The 25,191-nt window shown below is 41.6% G+C and overlaps 1 protein-coding gene across 1 annotated transcript; it reads left to right on the forward strand.

Annotated features, from left to right (window-relative positions):
* Window positions 1–778: 778 nt before the first annotated feature.
* On the forward strand, window positions 779–22,240 carry LOC139477002 (uncharacterized). The gene is made up of 17 exons (XM_071259562.1): window positions 779–866; window positions 2,914–3,224; window positions 3,931–4,088; window positions 4,765–5,017; window positions 5,916–6,021; window positions 8,910–9,006; window positions 9,941–10,036; window positions 11,420–11,470; window positions 12,961–13,045; window positions 13,658–13,717; window positions 15,345–15,521; window positions 16,807–16,948; window positions 17,869–17,980; window positions 19,465–19,537; window positions 20,432–20,590; window positions 20,893–21,035; window positions 21,981–22,240. The coding sequence occupies exons 1-17, from the start codon at window positions 779–781 to the stop codon at window positions 22,210–22,212; spliced, it is 2,343 nt and encodes a 780-aa protein (XP_071115663.1). The 3' UTR covers window positions 22,213–22,240.
* The last annotated feature ends 2,951 nt before the right edge of the window (window positions 22,241–25,191 follow it).

Raw genomic sequence — 25,191 nt, forward strand, 5'->3', positions numbered from 1 at the left:
AACATGTAGACCGAGTGAACATTTATCTCATTTTTGTATGTGTGTATATATATACACATACACATATATTCACCCTAGTATATATTCATAAGAAATCTGCAAGTTGGAGTATCCTCCCATCAGCCTTGACATTCTTGAAACATCAAATGGCACAGACCTCTCACCCTTTTTTCACAAAAGTAAAAGCCACGAAACCCTTTCTATGGACATAAGAAGTCTCTCTAAAGAAGTCTCCATTGTAAGATTCCGAAGATATCATGGTCATGTGTTAATGAATCAGCACCAAGAGTGATGACACAGGTGTTCGCAACAAGGTGAGCGTATCCTGCCCACCTTTGGCATCCATCACAAACACATACACAGACAAGTCAATTGTTCACCTTAAAAACACTGGGACATACGCTTCACGTCAATATAAGTAGCTGCATCGGGTATTATTTTTGTCACTGATGCGTCATTATGAGGAAATGACCTCTACGTGTCTACTGTAAAACGTTTTTAAAGCTTTGCTGAGGCCTTGAATGTTGTACCAACTGCTCACATGGATGGGCGTCCTAAGTGCCTTTAATAACCGTTAGATCAACGAAGTCAGCTATACATACTTACTGAACAAAGTTCATATTTCTTTTGTGTTCGACGTGATAAAGTTTATCTGCTGCCACTTTTGATAACGCTACACAGACATGTATCATCTTCTTGACATTATCTGCCCTCAGAGGGTCTGTATCAGTCAAGACTCAATCAATGACAGGCTTCTGATAACCCGTGTACACATGACATGCCACTGTTTGCCAAGATGGACGCCTACCGACACATTATTCTGCGAACGATACTTCTTATTACCGCAGTCGACAGCTACGTTCTGGGTAAGTGATAATGCTGCATGGCTATTTCTATAACAAATGACGACACTAACCAATTTGCCAGAAATGTGTAATGCACAGAGGCTGAGAAAGTGGAGTCAGTCCTACCTCGTTCCACGTGTACGTGATTATCCTAGATACAATGGCTCAATTTTACGCAACGTGGAACAAAAGTCCAAGTGATGCATATCGTATACGTTTGACTTTGGCAAGGCAAAGAATCACAAGTCGGGAGACAAGGGATCATAACAGGGTGAGGACAAAAGAGGAACTGTAAACTACGGTTATAACTAACTCGAGGGGATCACTAAATTTAGTTCGTAATAACCGTAGTTTGTTATAAGCATACATACAGCATATATACAACAAATGGTCGGGACTAAAAATTAGTTCGCTATATAAGCGTGTTCGTTATAAACGTAGTTTACTGTAATTATACATAACTTTGCACAGCAAATCGCAGCGTCTCAGCTTTCACGGCCATCAGAGGTCGTCGTCACGTTTTATATTCGTGTATATTGTTCACAAATACATGGTACGAATATAAATGAATGATAAAAAGGAGATATATTCGAGCAAAGAGATGACCTTGTTTAAATGACGATACATTATATCCTTGCATACTTCAAGTTTGGGGTATACTACTTGATAGTCGAAGGAATTCACTAAACGTTCAGAGCCCTTTTTATTGTCACACAGTTCAGAGAAACACAGTCTTGAAACTGTATAGTCACGAAATGCAATTTGAATGGACACTGACTAGTTGACCGATGGTGTAGTTGGCTGATGGTGTAGCCCTCTGTGCATGCCCTCATCATCTTCAAGTTATCATACGCACATTTGTACATGGTTACTAAGTGAATGAGGATGATGACTGCGCATTCAGCGATATACAGATTAAACTTAAAAATGCAGCAACGAGTATTTGGGTAATCCTGGCACAGTCAGGCTTGTTAGACTCATCATCAGCTCAGGGCCCTTGCCCCCTCTACACGCAGCCCAGACAGCGAATGGGACTTCTCCCAGGAAGCGCTGCCTAGTCAAACTAACCAAGAACTTTTCGCAAAATGTGAAGACTCCCTAACACTGCAGCCTTCTGCATTACCCAGATTGTCAGAAGGGCTGTATTGCTGGTAGCAAACCCGGGTACTCTCCCAATGTCAGTCAACAGATTGGGAGGTACCAAACCTAAGGCACCGAGAACAATGGGGAGTCGTACAACTTGATACTTGGGATGCAAGCGTGACATTTCGAAAGCGAGGTCTGCATATTTGCCAAGTTTTTCCTCAATCTTGTCAAACACATTGGTGTCAAAAGGGACAGACAATTCAATAATATAAATGATTTCAATGGATTTATCAAAAAGGACACGATAAGGTTTGTTGGCCTGGATAGGTCTGAGGGTGTATACGGGCCTATTCCAAAGGATTTTGTTTTGATCACTTTCCATGACGCCCTCTACATATTCCGGGTCGTACCATGGATGAACATCTGTGTCAAAACCACAAGCATGGCGAAAACGGTAATAAAATGATCGAGCCACTTCATCATGTCGCTTAAGATGCAATGTTTGTGCCAAAGCGGGGCATCCACTGACAGTGTAATTTATTGCATCTCCATTTTATATTCACATTTTGATGTAAAATCACACATTAACGGTTTCGAGTGGGAAGTGGCTGGTATTGAGCAGCAAACAGAAAACCTTCTGTTTCACTTTACAGGCCACTCGGCTTCATCCAAGCGAAGGACTCTGCGGGGTTGCTGATCTTCTCAACACACATACACAGTGGTCGTTCGGATTATTATTATTCAGTCTGTTATTTATATTATTGTTGTTATTGTTATTGTTGTTGGTGGTGGTGGTGGGGGTTCCGCGAACTAATTTTCACTCATTCGTAGCAACCAGTACTAATGCTGTGTGACAAAAGACTCGACAACGTACGTTTAACTTACTGTTTGGACTGCGTTCTTTTTCCAGAAACCGCGAAACGAGTGTAACGCCCCTTACACATAGAATGTTTCAATAACTTGCTGATGTATTCTATTACAGCTTCTCGCACAATACCGATTTCAAAATCCCCCGACTTGTCTTTGACGATAACGGATGATGGCGACTATAACCTAAATATCAATGGACGGCCCTGGTTCTTCAGCGAGAGCACGTTCTTCAGGGCTGATGGTCGGATGTTCTCTGTGGAGGAGGGCACGCTCACCCTACTCAGCGTCACCAATGGGACCGGCGTGGATAGAATGGGTCAATGGAATTCTGTGGACTTTCTGTACAAGGCAGGATCCCATCAGATGCAGACAAGCGTCATGTATTACATACAGCCCATTTACCCACTGGTGCTGTTTAAACAGGTAGATGTATGGTATAAATATATACACTTAAAAGTAGACACATGTTAACGATAATAGTTACAGAGAGATAGATAAACGCAGGTCGGGTTAATATTATTTCCTTGGTTAATTATTAATTCATATAGTTCAATATTCATTTTTAACAGTTTTTCATGGTGTTAGAGGGCGTTCGGGTAGCCTAGTGGTTAAAGCGTTCGCTTGTCACGCCGAAGACCCGGGTTCGATTCCCTCTTATTACACGCGTGGCGGACGGGTTCCACACGAATGACCAACGGGGTGCACACGGGTTGCGTAAGGTGTTGCCCATGCGTGTAAGGGGAAGGAACCGATGTACATGGTATATGCCTATTGTCCTACCATTAGTTTGAGAGAGGAGTGTGGCGGAGCGAGGGTGTTTTGGAGATTTTTGGACACCTATTTTTTAGGACTTCCAGTGTAATATTTTATTTTAACACCTGAAGTGGCATCTCTTGTTCACACCATAATCTTATGATCGTTGGTTCGAATCTCGGTTCGCCCCTGTCATGTTTCTAGTTTTTGTCAGCACCATACAGGTGCTCGTGGGTTTGGCAAAAGCGGTAAACGCCAAAGATTTGCATAATTTCAGGCTTTCCTCCCACATTAAGCCGACACGCCGTTATATAACTGGAATACTGCGTCAAGCGGTGTTAAACCCAACTCACTCACTCACTCTCACTTTCTACAGAAATACCTGGACGATGTGCATGACGCAAGTGCCACGCTGAGAGATGAGACAATTTCCGGGTTCCCGAGTTTCCAGGTGGTTGACAAGTCCGATATTGGCCTTGGTTACCTGTCGTACGGTGGCATGATGACCGGAGACACGAGGAGGAAGTTCGGGAAGTTGGTATTGCGTAACTGAACTATATAACATACCTCATGAAAAGACCGCCTCCGTAGTCTAGTGGTTGAACCTCCGCCCGACGGCCGCGTCATACCAAACGAGGGGCGGTCGGGTAGCCTAGTGGTTAAAGCGTTCGCTCGTCACGCCGAAGACCCGGGTTCGATTCCCGACATGGGTACAATGTGTGAAGCCCATTTCTGGTGTCCCCCGCCGTGATATTGCTTGAATATTCCTAAAAGCGGCGTAAAACCATACTCACACACTCACTCATACCAAACGACGTTAAAAGATGGCACTTGTTTTTACCCCGGCTTCTGGCGCCCGGCATTAAGGGGATAAACAAGGACCGGTCGGCTCGGAGTCAGTATACTGTGTCTGAGTGGGTATTTATGTTAAACTGCAGGCATTGTATCTCTGAGCTAGCACTATAAACCAACATCAGTACAGACTAGTACAAAAAGCCACACAAACACACATACGTACATGCACGTCGCTATATAAGTAAATAATCTTGAACGCGACGTTAAACCCCATTTCATCTCACTCATCTTATGAAAATTACACAAACACATTCTTTTATCAACCTGAAGCTTAAGACAAGGGCCTACATTGCATTTATAACAATTAAAACTGTTTTGAATTTCAATAAATACTTTGAGATGAACTTTATTTCAGATGGGGAGAGGTCATGACAGATTACAACCAGGGAATCACAGATGGACCTCTGGCAATATTTGACAAAAAACAAACAGCCACGACTTTCGTCATCTCTCCAGCCAGTAAGTTCATGATTGCATCGATGTGGCACAAGTCAGTGCTAAATGTCCAGGGAGCAGCTCACTGGGGACTTCTGGGATCTGTTGACGACGTACCCAAAGACTTTGAAATGATGACCATCGCCTATTGCGGGGGCCAGGGGATTAACAAGGTATTTAATAATATAACGACCTTTCAGTGATCGAGTGGGTTTTCAAATCCGCCGCTTCAGCAATATCCATCTGTATCCCTCCGGAGGCAGCAAACATAGTCCCATCAAACTGCAAACATTTCTGGAATTGAATCCGGCGTGACGAACGAACACGTTTATCTCAATAATCTTTATTATCCAATTTTCTTTTCGAAAATTTGAATTTGTAAATTTGTATGATTGAAATAGAATTGAAACTTGTTTTTTCAACTTGATCATGCGTGTGGTAGATGCAAATGTTCTGGGTTATTTATCGACGAACAATTATTTCCTGTACCACAGTACCACACAAATCGTCACATTTGTTGTTCGTTGTTTACGTTGACAAATTTATGTTATGAAATTGTAAAGGAAAATATGTTTGGATTTGCGTATTTATCCTTTGCTTGCAATGGTTGTACGTGCAGACATCAAAACCCAATTGAGAATTATCGATACGGTCACGTTTATATGAAAATATATTTGATCATACTCCTCACTGTCGCGGTAGAAGTGGCATATCTTTAGCATAAAGCAAAACAATCTGCAAAACGCATTAAAAGGCTTTCAATTGCCTTTCTGTTCTAATTTCAGAATAAGCGCGTTTGTTTACAAACAAGAGGAAATTCCAATCACGTGATATGCAAATAAGTCATGCCATTAGTGTAATGTTATATAATGTGACCTTTGAGACACATCACAGAAATGAACGTCTCCGATTTGGGACATTGTGCACTTACCGGTATTAAACATTCAGCGGACATGTTCTGATATATATATGAATGAAATAATTTTCAAATCATCGTCAAATCTATCTCACTCGTTCGTGTACCAATCATTGATATCAACAATGTACTGTTATCTTTGTATTGAAACACAGGCCTTGGAAGACTGGGGGACGTTCCTGCAACACTACTACGGGCGTGATGACCGCTATGTGAAGTCTGACCTCACAGTAAACTACATCGGCTATTGGACTGATAACGGTACCACACACCCAATCGCCAGTCCACTATTGGACTGATAACGATACAACACACACCATCGCCAGTCCACTATTGGACTGATAACGGTACAACACACCCCATCGCCAGTCCACCATTGGACTGATAACGATACAACACACACCATCGCCAGTCCACTATTGGACTGATAACGGTACCACACACCCCATCGCCAGTCCACTATTGGACTGATAACGATACAACACACCCCATCGCCAGTCTACTATTGGACTGATAACGATACAACACACACCATCGCCAGTCCACTATTGGACTGATAACGATACAACACACCCCATCGCCAGTCCACTATTGGACTGATAACGATACAACACACACCATCGCCAGTCCACTATTGGACTTATAACTGTACAACACGCCCCATCGCCAGTACACTATTGGACTGATAACTGTACAACACGCCCAATCGCCTGTTTACTATTGGACTGATAACGGTACAACACGCCCCATCGCCAGTACACTATTGGACTGATAACTGTACAACACGCCCAATCGCCTGTTTACTATTGGACTGATAACGGTACAACACACTTCATCGCCTGTTTACTATTGGACTGATAACGGTACAACACACTTCATCGCCTGTTTACTATTGGACTGATAACGGTACAACACACTTCATCGCCTGTTTACTATTGGACTGATAACGGTACAACACACTTCATCGCCTGTTTACTATTGGACTGATAACGGTACAACACACTTCATCGCCTGTTTACTATTGGACTGATAACGATACAACACACACCACCGCCTGTTTACTACAATGACGGGTGGCTGCATGGCCTGCATGGATCGTGCGACTGATAAAGGAAGGCCTCACCCAGTTGTCTCGCCTGTAGATACTCACTGTCATTACTGAAGGGTCACCTAGATATATAGGCCGTCAAACATGAACATGTGTCAACAAGCACCAACAGGTCTGAGAACGTTGATAGTGACACTGACATTGAAAGAACAAGTTGTTTATGCCTATCCAACACTAATTAGATTGTTTAATGAAACTGGAAAAACGACAATGAAAAGTTCAAGATTGAGTGCGTTGAAAACAACCACCCACAACACGCCTGAAGCCAACCTATGGTTTAGCCATGCAATACATGACAAGTAACAGTCAATGTGGGTATAAAATGGTTCATTCCAGATGCAACTGAACCGCACTTTTGGAAGTTGAAAAAGCTACGTTTTTTTATATTTTCACCTCTTATCATTGGGGTGACCCGTCAGCAATGTCGCTGAGTGTACCACCCACACAATCCTGATTGCTCTGCAGATTTAGATAGGTATTGGCAAGAGAGGGGTGTGCTCAAATGTCTGTCCTATATATTACCCCTCATACAATGTTGCATGATATACATACATATATTTACATCGGTTATTGTAAAACGAATTGGACTCGATGTCGTATATGATTGGCTGAGAAACGGTGTCAAATGGGATTTGAAGCTCGGAGATCGTCTGTACTTTTCACTTGCTAATAGCGACCGCGTGCATCATATCATCATTTATCCAAACCACGTCTCTAGATCTCTGGATGATTTTGCATAGCATTCAGTACTAGTCCCGTTCTGTTATCAGGGAAACATGTCTGTCTCACAGCTGTATTCAATGTTTTCTGATTTGGGGTTGTTTTTAAAATTTAATATTTGATGAGCTGTAATGTGTGAAACCCGGAAATATGAGAAGCCATCTTGCTGATCTTCTACTTGAACTGATAACTACTTGTCCCACTCCCGCCCTCAGACAAATACAACATTTCAATGTGTTGCTTGATATGCCTTCACCAGGGGTATAAGTGAAATGTGAGTCGTGAAAACTCCCCCCCCCCCTTTCTGCTGAGGGACACAGGTATACTGACATTATGGAGGACGATTACACCTGCCTCAGTTAGAAATGACATCACTATGGAATACACATTTGATGATGTGTTCTGCTTCTGTGTGGAACATGTAATCAAGGTTTGAGGGTGCAGAATTAACATCTTTCAAGTCAATTATGTTCCGTCAAATGTTACGGAGAAACGTATGGAGAAAGTATTATTAGTACCGTCTTGTCACGATGAATACTCCGTTGCTTGTAATCTCGTAAATGTGAACTATAATATGTAAATTGAGGCTGATGTGTTCGGTTAGATTCGCACCAACAATCAGCGGATCCTTGCACGTATAAGGGACGTCATCGCTTAGTGAATGTAAACAATGGGTTTCGTCATTTACGCATGAGAGGGTGTGTTGGTTTCACACCGATGTGAACAGTATGTGACGCAACATCACGACGACGGACATCCAAAATGAGCTTCACATAATACACCGTATTGGGAATGGAACCCAGGCCTTTGGCGTAACGAGCGAACACTTTCATAACTAGACTTTCAAACAAACCGCTCCTTCATTGTGACTGTAAGGCCCTAAACACGTCTCTCTCGATTGACAAGCATAATAACCTCACGACTATAATTTGTTTGTTTGTGTGTTTGAACTCAGCAATATTCCAGCTTTATGACGAAGGTTTGTAAATAATCGAGTCTGAACCAGAGAATCCAGTGATTGATATCATGAGCATCGACCTTTACAATTGGGATCGATGACATGCTTCAAACCAAGTCATCGAGCCTGACTACCCGATCCCCTTAGTCGCTTCTTACAACAAGCATATCCCGACTATAAGAGCATCCTTTACATTTTATGAATAATTAAAAAAAAATATGTTGTTTACCCCTGTTTATCTATTTATTTAAAAAAAGGTGTAGAACTGTCGTAAAATTCACATGTATGATAACATACCCGTAAATGTACATAAGTAGATGTTTTAACACAATTTACCTGTGACTATATCCTATGTTTACACAGGGGCCTACTACTATTACAACACTGTGCCCGGGAAGAACTATGAAGATACAATGCTTGATATCGTTACATATTTTCCACAAACAGGCATTCCATTCAAGTAAGTACATGTAAAGACTAGAGAAACATGACATTCGAATGTTAGTGAGTTACACGATAATGAGCCAGCCAGTTTGGATTACGAAATCACTAAACAGTGTTACATTTTCAAAATTAATACCAAAATCAAAATGAAAAATTAACAGTTCAATACACAATTCAATTCAATTAACATTTCAACAGTTCAATTAGCACAGAATAATAACTAAAAATTAACACATCGTTTTTTTATTAGGTTAAACAAAATCAGTAATGATACTCGTGTCACTGGACCCGTGAAGATCCGTGATAGAAAAGGTATTCAGCAACCCCTGCTTTTCGTATGAGGCGACTAACGGGATCGGATGGTCAGATTCGATTATTAACAGACCGCAGTCATATTGTTAAAATATTGCTGAAACAAAGAGACAAACAAACAAGCAATCTCGTGTTACTGGATTGTTTTGGTTCATCAATCATTTGATTGTCTGGTTTGTTTAGAGGCTGACGTCGCAAGGCAGGAGCACAGCTGTGCTGCGTCAGGCAATAAATACTAACTTTGTCATGCAAATTGTATGAATGGCGGGTGCCGCCAGTAGCACAGGACATGCTTACCATTTTACCTGATTTTCAGTGGTCCTTTTATATAATTTCCACAGCTATTTGCCCTTTACGCCAAGTGAAATCTGTTTCGGCAGAATATAGGCTGGTTATTCTATGTTTTATCATTGTAGTGTCAGCTCGTATAACATATACATGTTGGTCAATGACGTTTTTGACGTTATCGAAACCCCAACGTCAGAATCAACGTCGGGATTCCGGGACACAATTTATCCCCAGCATACTATGATGGTCGTCAGAGGCGACATGATAAAGCCATTGAAGAAATTAAATTAATCTTATTTCATCGGTACTTTGCTAGACAATAAACATAAAGGTTATTTGAAATCTTCCAGATACATACAGTATGATTCATGGTGGTACTTCAAAGGACTGGGGGACGGTGTAAAGACATGGGTAGGCCGCCCTGACGTATTTCCCCATGGGATGCAGTAAGTTATCAAGCAACAAGATGTATATTAAAGGAGGCTGGCCCTTGCCAATTAGCAGCCCCAGCGGGATTACTTCAAACTGTTCATTCCCTCCTTTGTGTGTCAGAGTGTGTGAGTGAGTGAGTGAGTGAGAGTGAGTGAGTGAGTTGGGTTTTACGCCGCTTTTAACAGTACTCTAGTTATATCACGGCGTGTCAGCTTAATGTGGGAGGAAAGCCCGAAGTGATGCAGGTCTCAGACGTTTACCACTTCGGTGAAACCCATGAGCAAGGGTATGGTGCTGACAAACCTAGAAACATAATCGGGGCTAACCGGGATTCGAACCCACAATCATAGGTTTCTGGCGTGCCCAAGGGACGCAACTCTGCACAGCGAATGGCGGCGCCTCAGGCGACTGGGCCACCCGTGCCCCCGTGTGTGTCAGATAACTATACGATGACACCAACGGAGCCAATAAATATAATCCTACTGATATTCAATAACAAAAGTATGTAAAATTCAAATATCCATATTATTTTTTCTCAATAACCACATTTTGTATTAAAAGATAACGGAAGTTGGCCAGAGTTGGCGGTCACAAGCACCCATGCATTTTGTCCTGGGATGTCTTCCCAAATATGTTTGGTCGGAAATAACTTTATTTAAAAAGATGGATTGAAAAGTTGTGGGGTAAAAATATTTTGTCCAATAAGTTTCACTGATCCACTGAACAAACATCACCGTTGTTTAACCTTTTCGTCGAAAGGAACCTTTGTTGTCGGATTAGTGATTCTTTGGCATTGACGTTTTCTATTAACACCTCTTTTAGATGACCAATTTCACCAGCCAACACCTCAATACTTTGCAATATACACCCTTCCTTCACCTGCATAATCTAGATACACTCAGCGTCGTTATTGAATGTTGGTTGACAATGTGATTAACGGGTGAAGAACGTGTTGTTTATGCCTTTGTCACACTGATTAGATGCTTTTATGAAGCTGGACAAATGGACGGCGATTATCAAGGGCAATGACACGTGCAGGAATAAAGGTAATGGAAAAAGGCGACCCCAAAACTTTTATCGCGATCACTGGTTAAGCCCATGCACGTGCAATACATGAGTGAGTTTGTTTGGTTTTAAGGCCGCTTTTAACAGTATTACAGTTATATAAAGACGTGTCAGCATAATGTGGGAGGAAAGCCCGAAGTGATGCAGTTCTCAGACGTTTGCCACTTCGGTGAAACCGACGAGCGCGGGTATGGTGCTGACAAATCTAGAAACATGCTGAATACTTTTATTTCTCATTACCAAGGTAACCCCTCCATAACGACTGCTGAGAATTCATTTTCATGCTCAATATGTTGGCTCCTAATTATCAAATGAATGTTGTTTTTTTGTAGATGGGTGTACAATAAAACTGGATTACCGGTGTCAGCCCACAATAAATTTTGGTAAGTGATTTGGTGAGTGAGTCTGGAATTACGCCGCTTTGAACAGTAATACAAATATCATGGTGTGCCAGCTTGAAATCCCTCAAGCTTCAGTGTGGTGCTTGCAAACCTAGAATCATTTGGTCAAAACTGGGACTCGGACAGACGAATATAGACTGATGGCTACGCAACTCATCGACCAAATGTGGTCCAGGGACAGTAGTAGTAGTAGTAGTAGTAGTAGTAGTAGTAGTAGTAGTAGTAGTAGTAGTAGTAGTAGTAGTAGCAGCAGTAGTAGTTGCAAATTAAAATAGAAAATGCAAAGAGGATTTGGGTGATCCTGGCACAGTAAGACTGGTTAGGCTCATCATCAGCTCAGGGCCCTTGCCCCCTCTACACGCAGCCCAGACAGCGAATGGGACTTCTCCCAGGAAGCGCCGCCTCGTCAAACCCACCCAGAACTTTTCGCAAAATGTGAAGACTCCCCAACACTGCAACCTTCTGCATTACCCAGATTGTCAGAAGGGCTGTATTCCTGGAAGCAAACCCAGGTACTCTCCCAATGTCAGTCAACAGATTGGGAGGTACCAAACCTAAGGCGCCAAGAACAATGGGGAGTCGGACAACTTGGTACTTGGGATGCAAGCTTGACATTTCGAAAGCGAGGTCTGCATATTTGCCATGTTTTTCCTCAATCTTGTCAATCACATTGGTGTCAAAAGGGACAGAAAATTCAATAATATAAACGATTTCATTGGATTTATCAAACTGGACAAGATCAGGTTTGTTGGCCTGGATAGGTATGAGGCTGTATACGGGCCTATTCCAAAGAATTTTGTATTGATCATTTTCCATGACGCCCTCTACATATTCCGGGTCGTACCACGGATAGACCACTGTGTCAAAACCACAAGCATGGCGAAGACGGTAATAAAATGATCGAGCCACCTCCTCATGTCGCTTAAGATACTGTGTCTGTGCCAAAGCTGGGCATCCACTCGCAATGTGTTGGACAGTCTCATTATATATTCTACATTTCATATTCACATTTTGATGCAAAATCACACATTGACGGTTTCGATTTGGGAGTGACTGGTCCTGAGCAGCAAACAGAAAGCCTTCTGTTTCACTTTTCAGGCCAGCCGACTTCATTCAAGTGAAGGAAACTCGATGCTGTGGTCGTTCAGATAGCCTCCCCTTGAAAAACTGAGTCTTGGCCGACTTGATATGGCACTTCGCTTGGTTAACACTCATTTCTGTACCGTCCAGCAGTACAGAACCATCAACAAAATCAACACCGACATTGAGATTATTATTATTATTGGTAGTAGTAGTAGTAGTAGTAGTAGTAGTAGTAGTAGTAGTAGTATTACGCTGTTGTTGCTGTTGTTGTATGTCCCTCTGGCATACAGGCGTTTTATCAACCAAACACTCCTAATCGTTTTGCAATGTATTATCTAAGAGTCACCAAAGGTCACAGACTCAGCATGGGGCTATTTCTATTCGACTAGGTCAGGGGACACCACTTATGCAAAACAGAATGGTGGAAAGTACAACTTTATTATCGAAGGATCAAGAGCTGTCCCCGACGATCAGGTAATAATTTCTCGCCCTACACAGGTAGTAAGATCATAATGATATGGACATATAGTAAACTACGTTTATAACGAACACGCTAATAACGAACTGACGGATATAACGAAATGTGTTTTGACCCTGTCAATTTGCTGTATATGTGCTGTAGATGTGTTGTATATATGCTTATAACGAACTATGGTTATAACGAACTAAAGATAGTGCTCACTTTGAGTTCGTTATAACCGTAGTTTACAAGATTATAATTAATACAAAGAACATGCGGGGACATGTGCATGTGTTATAATATTGGACTTGGTAGGTTGGTTCGTGCGTAGGGTATTAACCCTCTTTGTATCAATATTTCCGCCATGTCACGGCGGTGGGAAACGACAATATATGTTGGAAAATCCTTAACGTATCTAGGGGCGGTCGGGTAGCCTAGTGGTTAAAGCGTTCTCTCGTCACGCCGAAGACCTGGGTTCAATTCCCGACATGGGTACAATGTGTGGAGCCCATTTCTGGTGTCCCCCGCCGTGATATCGCTGGAATATTGCTAAAAGCGGCGTAAAACCAAACTCACTCACTCACTCATTTAACGTATCTAAATGCTATAATTATTTTTATCCGCAGACATTTTGGGACGATCTCCTTAAGTCAGGACGAGAATGGGGTTTGATAACTTATGAACAGGTAGGTGGAAGAAAACGGTAAAAGGGTATAAGCTTATGATGTGAAGTTTGCACGATAAACGGCCTTTCCATGGACGAGAGACAGGTCACATGACCACGGAACTGATATCATAAGCGTAGAACGACACAATTTGACGTCCATACCTTTTTCACGACACGGTATTCCTGAAAGGACGTAAATACCGCCGGACTATTTCCACTTTCCCATGGGAAGCCATGGGAATTCTCTAGCACGAACACAAACTGGAGCGTTATCTTGATCGTTTGGACCCTTTAACCGTGGACCGTTTCAGCAGACATTGAAAAAACGTCCGAGAGTTTAACTGCATGATCGTTCACGAACATCCTTGCTACGACTCGTCTGATCAAGCTAGACTGACAGTGACAGTCCACAGCAATCTTTTACGAATATATTTGACACATTTTTATAATCACCTTTCATTGATCGGCCAACCGATCAGTGATAACAACAGGCTCATTAACAGCCTCGGGAATCTCTCCCCTCAAGTTTATCGTGCCGGCGGGGGGCACGGGTGGCCCAGTCGTCTGAGGCGCCGCGATTCGCTGTGCAGAGTTGCGTCCTTTGGGCACGCCAGAAACCTATGTTTTTGGTTCGAATCCCGGTTCGCCCCGATTATGTTTCTAGGTTTGTCAGCACCATACCCGTGCTCGTGGGTTTCACCAAAGTGGTAAACGTCTGAAACCTGCATCACTTCGGGCTTTCCTCCCACATTAATCTGTCACGCCGCGATATAATTGTAATACTGTTAAAAGCGGCGTTAAACACAACTCACTCACTCACTCACTCACTCACTCACTCACTCACGAGTGCCAACGTTTATGTATTTTCTCGTAAAAAATGTTAAGTATATTAGACATTCCGACCCTCATGTCCGACCATTCATAGCTGTCAATATTCACATTCACTATCACCTGTTCGCGTACAGAGAAATGATAAGCATTAGCATCCCTTGAATTGACTTTCACTTTAATTGGAGTATCAACCTTCATAGAGTGAAGGTTCCAACAAACTCACACAAAGTGAAAGTAAATTCTTATAATTTTGTTTTATCAGTGTTTTACATCGAAGGGTGTAGGTCTAGATCTATACACAATTGTATTTAGTGCCTTTGACTTCATGTTTACACTGACAGCCATACAACAAGCAGCTGCATCGTAGAATAAAATAGTTCCTCAAAAAGAGATGAGATGAGTGTATGTAGTGGGCCACCCACGTCTCCAATCAGTGTTTATATTATTAACTGTGGTGAAAACCATGTCGAGAAACCTTCAGTTGTAACACGATGTCATGGCACATTGTTTACATCGGTGTCTGTATATCATCCAGCACATTGTTGGGTGTTCCCATGAACGGATTTATTAATTCCCAAACACGACGCCGTCTAAATCATGAACATGTGTTTTTGAATCACTATCAAATAGTGATAGTACTATATAGTTAGGTGTTCGCGAAAAGATGAGTGTATTCTGTCCCTCTGGTGACACCTATCACAAACACATGCAAAGGCAGGTCACTTCCTCACCTGAACAAACACGGGAACATATATTTGACATAAAAAACACTCGGGTGTTAGTCTCTGAGCAGATCGTTTTCAAATATTCCCCAGGACTGGCTGAACCATGAATTTGTGAACGTCAAAGCTCTGCAGACCAATGTGTCTCTGGGGGAGAGGTGGCTAAAGCAGATGGGCCAGGCAGGTATAGACAACAACGTGACCATCCAGTACTGTATGTCCAACTCCAGACATATATTACAAGCATTGGAGATCCCGTCTGTCACACAGGTGAGGTCACAAGCAAAGACATACCTGCATACCCTGCCTTGGCTGACTCTTTATCTTTCATAGTAGCTTCGATGACTCGATGTATTGTATCGAGAAGGGGGCGACATAGGCCCGGTCGTTTAAGGCGTCGGAACTCTCTGTACAGAAACCTACGATCATTGGGCCAGATTCGACCCCTTCATATGTCTATGAAACTCGTGGGTTTCTCTGAGCCCCTCGTCTATCATCCAGCTTACACGCCGCGACATAACTGAAATATGTGAGGTGAAATGGAATTTAACGTCGCGTCCAAGATTATTGGACTTATGGCGACGTGCATGTACGTGTGTGTGTGTGTTTGTGTGGCTGCTTGTACTAGTCCGGACTGATGCCGATTTATAGTGCTAGCTCACTGAGATACCATGCCGCAGTTTAACATGAATACCCCGGGCCCACTCAGACACAGAATACTGATCCCGAGCCGACCAGTCATTGTTTTAGCCCCTTAATGCCGAGCGCCGGACAGGGTAAGAACAAGTACAATCTTTTAACGTCTTTTGGTATGACGCGGCCGGGGGTCGAAACCCGGACCTTCCGCTCTACGGGCGGACGCTCTACCACTAGACCACGGAGGCGGTCCATAACTGAAATAAAGTTCGAGCGGAGTTCAACCAAATTTACCCAAACTCACGGAGACCGCCTCCGTGGTCTAGTGTACAGGGTATCTGCCCGGGTAACAGACTTTCGGTGGCTCGATCCCCGTTCACGCCATACAAAATTAAAGTAAAAATAAATGTCCCCACCTTGATTGAAGACTAATTTATTCAGGGAAATAACCATTCAAAGTCTTTCTCATGTTCACATTACACACACAAATGGTCTCATGTGCCAAACGTTGGTGTACATCGTCGGAAATCCAATATGGCTGACAAAATGACAGACAAAGGACACCATGGGAGAATTTTTCGCCTAGGGAACATCAAAGTTAATTTTGCTAGACACCCTGAAGATTATATAAAAGTTAGTTAACACCATTATCTTTCGGGGACGCTATCTTCCTTTTTCGCTACATGGCTGAATAATGCCGATGCCACGTTCAATTGTAACTCCTTCAAGGCTAATTGCCTCGTTTCTTTTATCTTTGAAAGCTGCATGTCTCATATACCTTGTGTAGTATTCAGTTCATCAGTATGATATTGCCTCGTTCTTTTATCTTTAAAATCATTCATATTCTAGTAGAAAATGCTGTTTTGTGATAGTTCACATACAAGCAATGTGTTTCATTGTACCTGTTGGTTTTCCAAAGGCTCGTGTTAGTATGGATTATCACCCAGGCTTGGAACAATGGAAGATCGGCGTCTCATCAATATTCGCTCACGCCATGGGAATCAGGCCATATAAGGACACCTTCTGGACAACGCGATATCAGCCAGGAAATAAATATATTGGTAAGACAATAAAACAAGGATAAGTTCCCGTCACATTCCCCAAATGAAGTGATGTCACATTACGCACAGCCTGTTGACTCAGACAAAGTGTGTTTGTTTCTGAATGACAAACAAACGACACCAAGCCAAAGAAATATTTGACGCATTTTCCAAAATTTAAAACAGTAGAATGATTTCCTTTCAAAGATTATTTTCTGCTATTTATTACTACTAGGTATCATCATTATTTGATAGTGATTCAGAAGCACATGATATTGTCGGAATTGTCCAAAAGTCTCTGCTTGCAGTAGCCATTTCTAATGAATATGGAAACCATATGTGCCGCTTTTATCTCATGTCAATGGACTGCATAAGATTGTGTAACTTTGGAAATTGATTGTTATGTTTTCAAATGGACATGTTTTGTGTTATGAAAAACATATGACGACTGGTAATGTTATTCGTATCTTAATATACTTGTATATGATGTTGTGGATATTCAGATGCATTCTCCTCTTTGAAGTTATAAGTGTATCGATATGTACTTTTGCTTTGAGCTAGGACCCCTTTGACCTTACAAAGATTTTTCTTTTTATAGATTAAAACTAAGCATATTCAAAGTTTAAAATTCGAATTCTGACACACAATTTTTTTACACAAGTTATGGTGAAAAATCTGATATTTTCACTCGCAATAAAGCAGCATGTAAAAGGGGGAATTCAGGTGTGACTTTGAACACAGGTACTCATTAAAAGGGTATCCCACTACCCTGGTATGTCGACAATATCATTCTTAAAATCAATTACTATTTATCAATACATTTATTTTATCACAACGTTTGTGTTATCATGTAACTCTTCTGTTAGACTTTATCGTTGGTTTTGTTTGAAGTAACTCACCCAGTCACGATGACAGACACACATAGATATTCATCTTTTCAGGAGGAACGTCAGAACCGAACACGGAGCTGAATGCCCTCATAGCAACCCTTAGCACTGGCCCTGTGGGACCTGGAGACATGATAGGGGCCCTCAACGCATCAATAATAATGACGTAAGCAATATGCCCCACGTACTCAAAACATGTCTCACTGTATGAGTGAGTGAGTATGGTTTTACGCCGCTTTTTAGCAATATTCTAGCAATATCACGGCGGGGGACACCAGAAATGGGCTCCACACATTGTACCCATGTCGGGAATCGAACCCGAGTCTTCGGCGTAACGAGCGAACGCTTTAACCACTAGGCTACCCGACCGCCGCTCTCACTGTTCAAGAACACAGCAGCTGGAAATCTGAAAAGTGAGTTGGGTTGCATCCCTCAGAAGCCAGAACATCTCGGGGAGGGAACCAGACAACGTCCGAAACTTTATATCAATTAAGCATGATGTCTCATGGCATTTACTATGTTGCATGTTCGACATCAGTCTCACCAAATGTGGTCTTCGTTCTGTGGTGTACACTTTGACGAGTTGGCGGCACAGATCAGTGTTAACTGGCGGGTAAAGGAAAGTATATACTTGAAAATTGGATTTGACCAAAAGATTACAAACGTTATTATAACGTTACTAGGCTGTAAATTGCCGAAACACGATATATTGAAGGTTTAAATCACATTTTGATACCCGTATCATACATCATTACGAATAACGATTTCTTGTTTGTTTCATTTTAGCCACCATGAAACATGGGAGTATACTTTCTTTTGTCCAGCAGTCCATATGCACGTGCATACCTTTTGTGTTGAGACTGACTGTTTAGTTCACGATGTTATATTGATACTGCACTGAAAGTGCAATATGATTAAAATACGCTTTGCTTGATGAGAAAGCTATACATTAATGCCTTTAGAATGAATATGTTTATTTCTATGTATATTAATATTCAGCAATATGTTTATTAATTGTACACTTACAACTTCAAAGAAAAAAGAAGTGTCAAGTTATGTGCTTCTAAAATTTCCCAATATCATACATTAGTATATGAAACGGGATCACAGTAACGCTCGTCAATGTTGGAATTAATTAATGGCACCCACCTAAATAACAAAAGGCAAGGTTTGCGTTGCAATACGATTTTGTTTTTAATACGATTCTTGCTCCAAAATGGTGATCAGGGTTCCAACATTCAAGGCCTTAGTAAAGTTTTTAAGACGTCGTATGGTAGACACGTGGAGGTCATATCCCAAATTGACGCATCAGTGATAAAAATGATGTCCAATGTAATACCCATGTTTTTTTAGGTGAACATGCCTTTCCATGTGTTTTTTTACGGTACCACCTGCGGGTTATGATAAGCTGACGTTTTCGCGAGCACCTGGTATCATCACTATTTGGTAGAGATTCATGAACACATGCCTATGATGTAGTTGGAATCGTGCAATTGCCCTTTGCGCCGAATTGAATCTGTTTCGTTGGATAACCGGCATTGGCTATTCTTTGGAATTGACGTTTAATATCTTTTATGATGGAAAAGGTTTCGTCGTTTATTTTTTGTTAATCAAAGGGAGTGATGCCTGTACCATTTTGTTGTTTTACAGGAGCGTCAATGCCGACGGGAAGATACTGAAACCATCGAAACCCGCCACAGCCATAGACAACCAAATACGAAGGGTAACACACGAACAAGCATCAGTAATCTTCTATATATAGGAGCGAGAATATCATTTTCAGAAATTCTGTAGAGCATGATAATGTTTGCTTCGTGCTCATTGTCTCACACACTTTTGTTTGCGAAGACGTCATGTCAACACACTGTCGAAAACAATAGATTATGGTGTCATAGACACTATGTATAGGCGTCTCGCTAACAGTTAAGGCCTGTGCTCACTGAACGTAAGTCTCGGGCACAATCCCACATTTCTGTTGTTTGTTTGAAATATAGATTTTGCAATATACTGAATAGACTACAAGCTAGGACTAATAGATAATTATCCCTGTTGAAATGATGCAAATCCTAAAGGACCCGGGTAATGAATGTGAGACATGCTAAAGTCGAAAAACGTGGCACATACAACAATGTAAAAAGATGGATTTTGAGTTTTGTTGAACTATCACTTTAATACCGTTCATTGTGCTGCCGCACGCGCAGAACGCGAAGCTCAAGGTCCTTTTGTTAACGCACTGGGGGCGTTTTTCCGAATCGTAGGTGTTTCCCGACTAATGGTTTGCATGTCTTTGTTGTGATCATTTTGATCCGGGAAATTTGTCACTGACACTAAAATAAATTGAATCTCTTCATTTTGCACCCCTTGGTCCGCTAATTTTGCTTTTATGGCCAAAAATATCCGTATTGCGTTTCACGATTTTGAAGCGTATATATCAATATTTTACCCAAACCTTACTACGACAATGTACAGGGCTTCCCACGCTATGTATTCATGCGCCAGATGCTTTATAAATGCATAGTAATAAAAATACATGACTCTAAAACGTATTTCCTACGGCTCTGTTGTAATGATTACTGGTACAAATGGGGAGGACATAATACTGATATTTACACTGCAGCTCGCGTTTGGCGCTGACTTCAACGGCCCGTCTGGGGAGGTGTACACAACATATTCTGACTTTGGTGGAATGTGGAAATTTGGAATCATACTGGCCGCCGACCTCCTTGCAGGATACACGATAACCCCAACTGATGCAGGATTTCAACAGTTACCACAGGTAAATCACAACCATAGGTAATGCACATCTACATATATTAACTACAGGTGATACACAAATACGGTTGATACACAACTGCATAAGATGATCCAGTAGAAGGAATTGCCAATTGCTGGTAACACAACTACAGGTAAATTGGCCACGACAGCTGATTCACATTAACTGATAACTGGTAAACTTCATGTAATAAACACTTGCGGTTGATACACAACTACAGTTTAACTCTTAAGGTATCTTGAGACAGTAATACTGAAAAAGTAAATAATTATTTTTTGTTAAATATTTGATATACTTTTCTGCAGTTTCCGACCAGCAGAGTGTTTTCACACAGCAGTACAAGCAACATCGATATATTCACTGATGACACCCCCTTGGTTCTATCTGGCTGCTCAACAGTTGCCTACTGTCTATACTACACCTCGCCTACTATAGCCATGGGGGACAAGTAAGTCGAATAAAGCATCTCATTAAAGAAAGATTTGGAAATAAGACATGTTTATTCAGTATTGTCATAAGCGTAGAACGACACAATTTGACATCCATACTTTTTTCACGACACGGTATTCCTGAACTAACGTAAATACCGACAGGCTACTTCCACATTCCCGTGAGAATCCCCGGCAATTCCTGATCGTTTGGACCCTTTAACCGTGAACCGTTTTAGCTTACAATGAAAAACGTCCGAGAGTTTAACTGCATGATCGTTAACTAACACCATTGCTACGACTCGTCTGATCAAGCTAGACTGACAGTGACAGTCTACAGCAATCTTTTTTCGAATATATTTGACACATTTTTATAATCACCTTTCAATGATCGGCCAACCGATCAATGATAACAACAGGCTCCATAACAGCTTCGGAAATATCTCCCCTCAAGTTTATCGTGCCGGCAGGGGGCACGGGTGGCCCAGTCGTCTTAGGCGCCGCGATTCGCTGTGCAGAGTTGCATCCCTTGGGAACGCCAGAAACCTATGATTGTGGGTTCTAGATTATGTTTCTAGGTTTGTAAGCATCATACCCGTGCTCATGGGTTTCACCGAAGTGGTAAACGTCTGAGACATGCATCACATTAAGCTGACACGCTGCGATATAACTGGAATACTGTTAAAAGCGGCGTTAAAACCCAACTCTCTCACTCACTCAGTATTGTAGGAATTTTATCCTATAGTACAATATTCGCGGTGCATTAATTTGACGTCTGTTGGTGCTTGCCTGATTCCCGGTGTTGTTGAGAGTTGGATGTCAAATGTTGTTTAATTCTGGATGCCCAGTGCTGTTGAGTGTTGGATGCCCAGTGCTGTTGAGTGTTGGATGTCCAGCGTTGTTGAGTGCACGATACCTGTCATCAATAACATGTGTACTAGAAGTGTTTCATATCATTTTTCCAGCACGGTTGTGGTCGTTCTGGGCGAACTGGACAAGTGGGTACCGATGTCTCCACAGAGAGTTGTGTGGATCAGAATGGACACTGATGTCAGTATCCGTATAACCGGTGCTCCCAGTGAGGTGGTCACCTTCTGGTTCAGCCTTAATGACCAAGTAGTCACCGTTAAATGCATCCTTGGCCCAAAAGGGTTTGCTACTATTCTCGCCAGGGCTCTCAAATGTACACCTGAATAGCTTTGGTTCTAATAAAATGTTTTTGAGGATTTACCGAAACCAAACTGTCTCATGTTTTAGAAACAAAACCAGTTGTTCGTATGGGATGCTGGATGTAGGGAATTACATCTGAAGTTTTGGCCGAATCCCTTTTCTGTCTGAAACATTTTTTTTCAAAAAACACAAAACATGTTATTTGCTTTATCGGCAACTGAAATGTTGATTGTTATTCCATCGGCTGGATCAACTTCTTAAACACGCTACTCTACACAGATTCACCAGGAGTATGTGAGTGATTTGGTTTAACGCGGCTTTGAAAAGTATTAAAGTCAGTTTGATGTAATAGAAAGTCCGAACTAATGCAGGCCTTAGACTTTTACCACGCGAGTATGGTGTTGACAAACCAAGACACATAGCAAGATTCGAACCATGGATCAAAGATCTCTGATACGCCTAAAGGAACACAACTCGGCCCAGCGGATGACGGCGCCTCGAAGGACTGGGCCACCTGTCCTCACACCAGGACGTGACGAGGACAATGTTAAAGTATACATCTGCAAATAATTGGAACATAAACATGTTTTTACATTTTAGATATATTTTATATCATCAGAAGAACATTTACACCCTTTCATGCTGTAATTGAATGTAAATATCCGTATATGGCTATATGTTGTACCAGAGAATTGCCAATCTGTTTCTGATAATTCCGATTTTAAGTCAAAATAACTAGTTATAGGTCCCCAGCAACCTATGTTGGTCGTAAGAGACGACTTAATTGAGTTGGTGGTCAGACTCGGTGACTTGGTTGATTGTGTGTCATCATACCCTGATGGAGTGGATCTTTGCTCATAATATCAATCACTAGTATACAAACATTTTCGACAATCTAATATTAATGATATTAGATACCTATCCTGCTAACACAATGTGCAATTTCCTACTTTGTTCCGAATTTTAAACACAGAATTGAAACCAGGCGCCCGAACGCACTCCACTGTCCAGCCTCCCCTGTGAATTTACTTTTCCTACTTCAAGCCTTTTCAGCCAGAAACTTTCTTGTTCATTCGGAAGGCAGGGAGGGATGTTTCTCAGCAGCATAAGTATCTGATTTCTTACTTATTAATTTGTTGTCAAGTATCACTATCCAGTTTGATTGGCATGTTTAGAAGTAAGTGGCAGGAATCCTTCACACCAACAAGAACCTGCAGGCATTGTCTGCAAAATAAATTGACTGCGGCAACGCCTAAGCAGGTGAAACTTCCCGTCCCGTAAACGTCAGAATAAATAACATAAAACATCTACCACTATGTCAGATCGAAAGTCAGCCTTCTCAAACCACATCGTCAACTCTTCTAATCATGATATCATGTGGGATAAACCACAAATCCTATCAAACAATCTCCATGACTTCACCAAACGAAACTAGCAGAATAGTTTAAGTCAGGTGACACAAGCCTCAATAAACAGGGATCCAGGACACCTCATCCAATCTGCCAATAACGAATTGATAAAACAATCAATAACCCTATCAGCACGTACTGTGTATCTGTACCCCGTCATATACAGTTGGCTAATCTGTAGTTCCCGTGACAAGGGAGTTAACTGTCTATAATAGTCCAGTATCCACCCTTGCCGAACTCGGCTGGAATTATGAAGTTATATTTTGGCTGGACTGAAGAATGTATGCATAGTCTACTCAAAATCGCGTAACGAAATCAACATCCGGTTCGTAAACCGCCGTGCAAATTGCGGTCTATTGCAGGATTTTGCAAAGCATGGGTACCGACAACTTCGGGTCAACAAATATGTTCCAAATCTTTTCATGTTTATAATGAAAATGCTCACGAGATTTTATGAACTTCCCGAAGTAAGACCCGTTTTATTACAACACCGATCTTGATTATCGATCAGATCGTCTTCACTGGGCACCGCCATTTTGTTTGAAGCAAATGCACGTGATATGAGAGGTGGAATCTGATTGGCCAGTAGGAGAGACATAGAAGGGACATAACTCGTAATAGTCACTTCGATCGAACCAAAAAATTCAGGCCCAGCTCGACAAGGGTGGAACTGGACCACCACAGTCAGTTAACTTTCCTGCCTCGGTAAGATGGTTGTTGCTGTATCAATCCACCATTATCCATTGTTGTTGCTAGTCCCTTTCGTGCATACCCTGATATTGTTTTTGTTATTCCTAACGAGATGTATATGTTGCAGTTAAATGACATTTGCTAAATTGCCTTAGAGAAAATTTCAGTCATTTTTTAACATTGACTGTAACGTACATAAGCCTGTAGTGTACTATCTTACTTCACTCTTGCTGGACTATGTTATAAGGATATATACGGAAACGTCGCATCATAATAGAATAAAATCAGTTGTCATCCATGAAATATGTTGTCTTTACTTTAACTACCCTGCAGAGACAATATGCAAATTACTCCATGCAGTTCAAACAGTAACACATACGATAGACTGGACAATATGTGATTCAAGCTAAAATGACATCATTTTATTGAGAACAATTTGCTAAATAAGTTTTATTTAGGACTCAATTAACAGAATCGAATTCGTAATCGGTACTCTCTTTTATGGACACCAGCAGCCCGATGGGTAATCACGTAACAGTGGCGCCATTAGCCCGAGGGATAATCATGTCATAGTGACATCATCAGCCAATTGGATAATCATATAACAGTAACGTCAGCAGCCCGATCGATAATCAGGTAACAGTGAATAAGTTTTGATTTTGCATACGTCTTGCATCTAAAATATACCCAAAATACCGTTACGATTTTAAAAAATACTGTATAATACCGTCAGTCCCACTGTGTTTTCAATAGCATCTGGAATATACGTGATATATGGGGTAGATATACATAAATCATTACATCTTTCATCTATGTCCGTTGCGCTTAGACGGAACCCAGTCACAACAACAACCGCGAGATGAGTGAGTGAGTAGCTATTTGGCTTGGTCACGAATGCAGCCCAATG

This window comes from Haliotis cracherodii, unplaced genomic scaffold (genome assembly GCF_022045235.1).
Source record: "Haliotis cracherodii isolate W230 unplaced genomic scaffold, xgHalCrac1.p SCAF_30, whole genome shotgun sequence".
NCBI lineage: Eukaryota > Metazoa > Mollusca > Gastropoda > Lepetellida > Haliotidae > Haliotis > Haliotis cracherodii.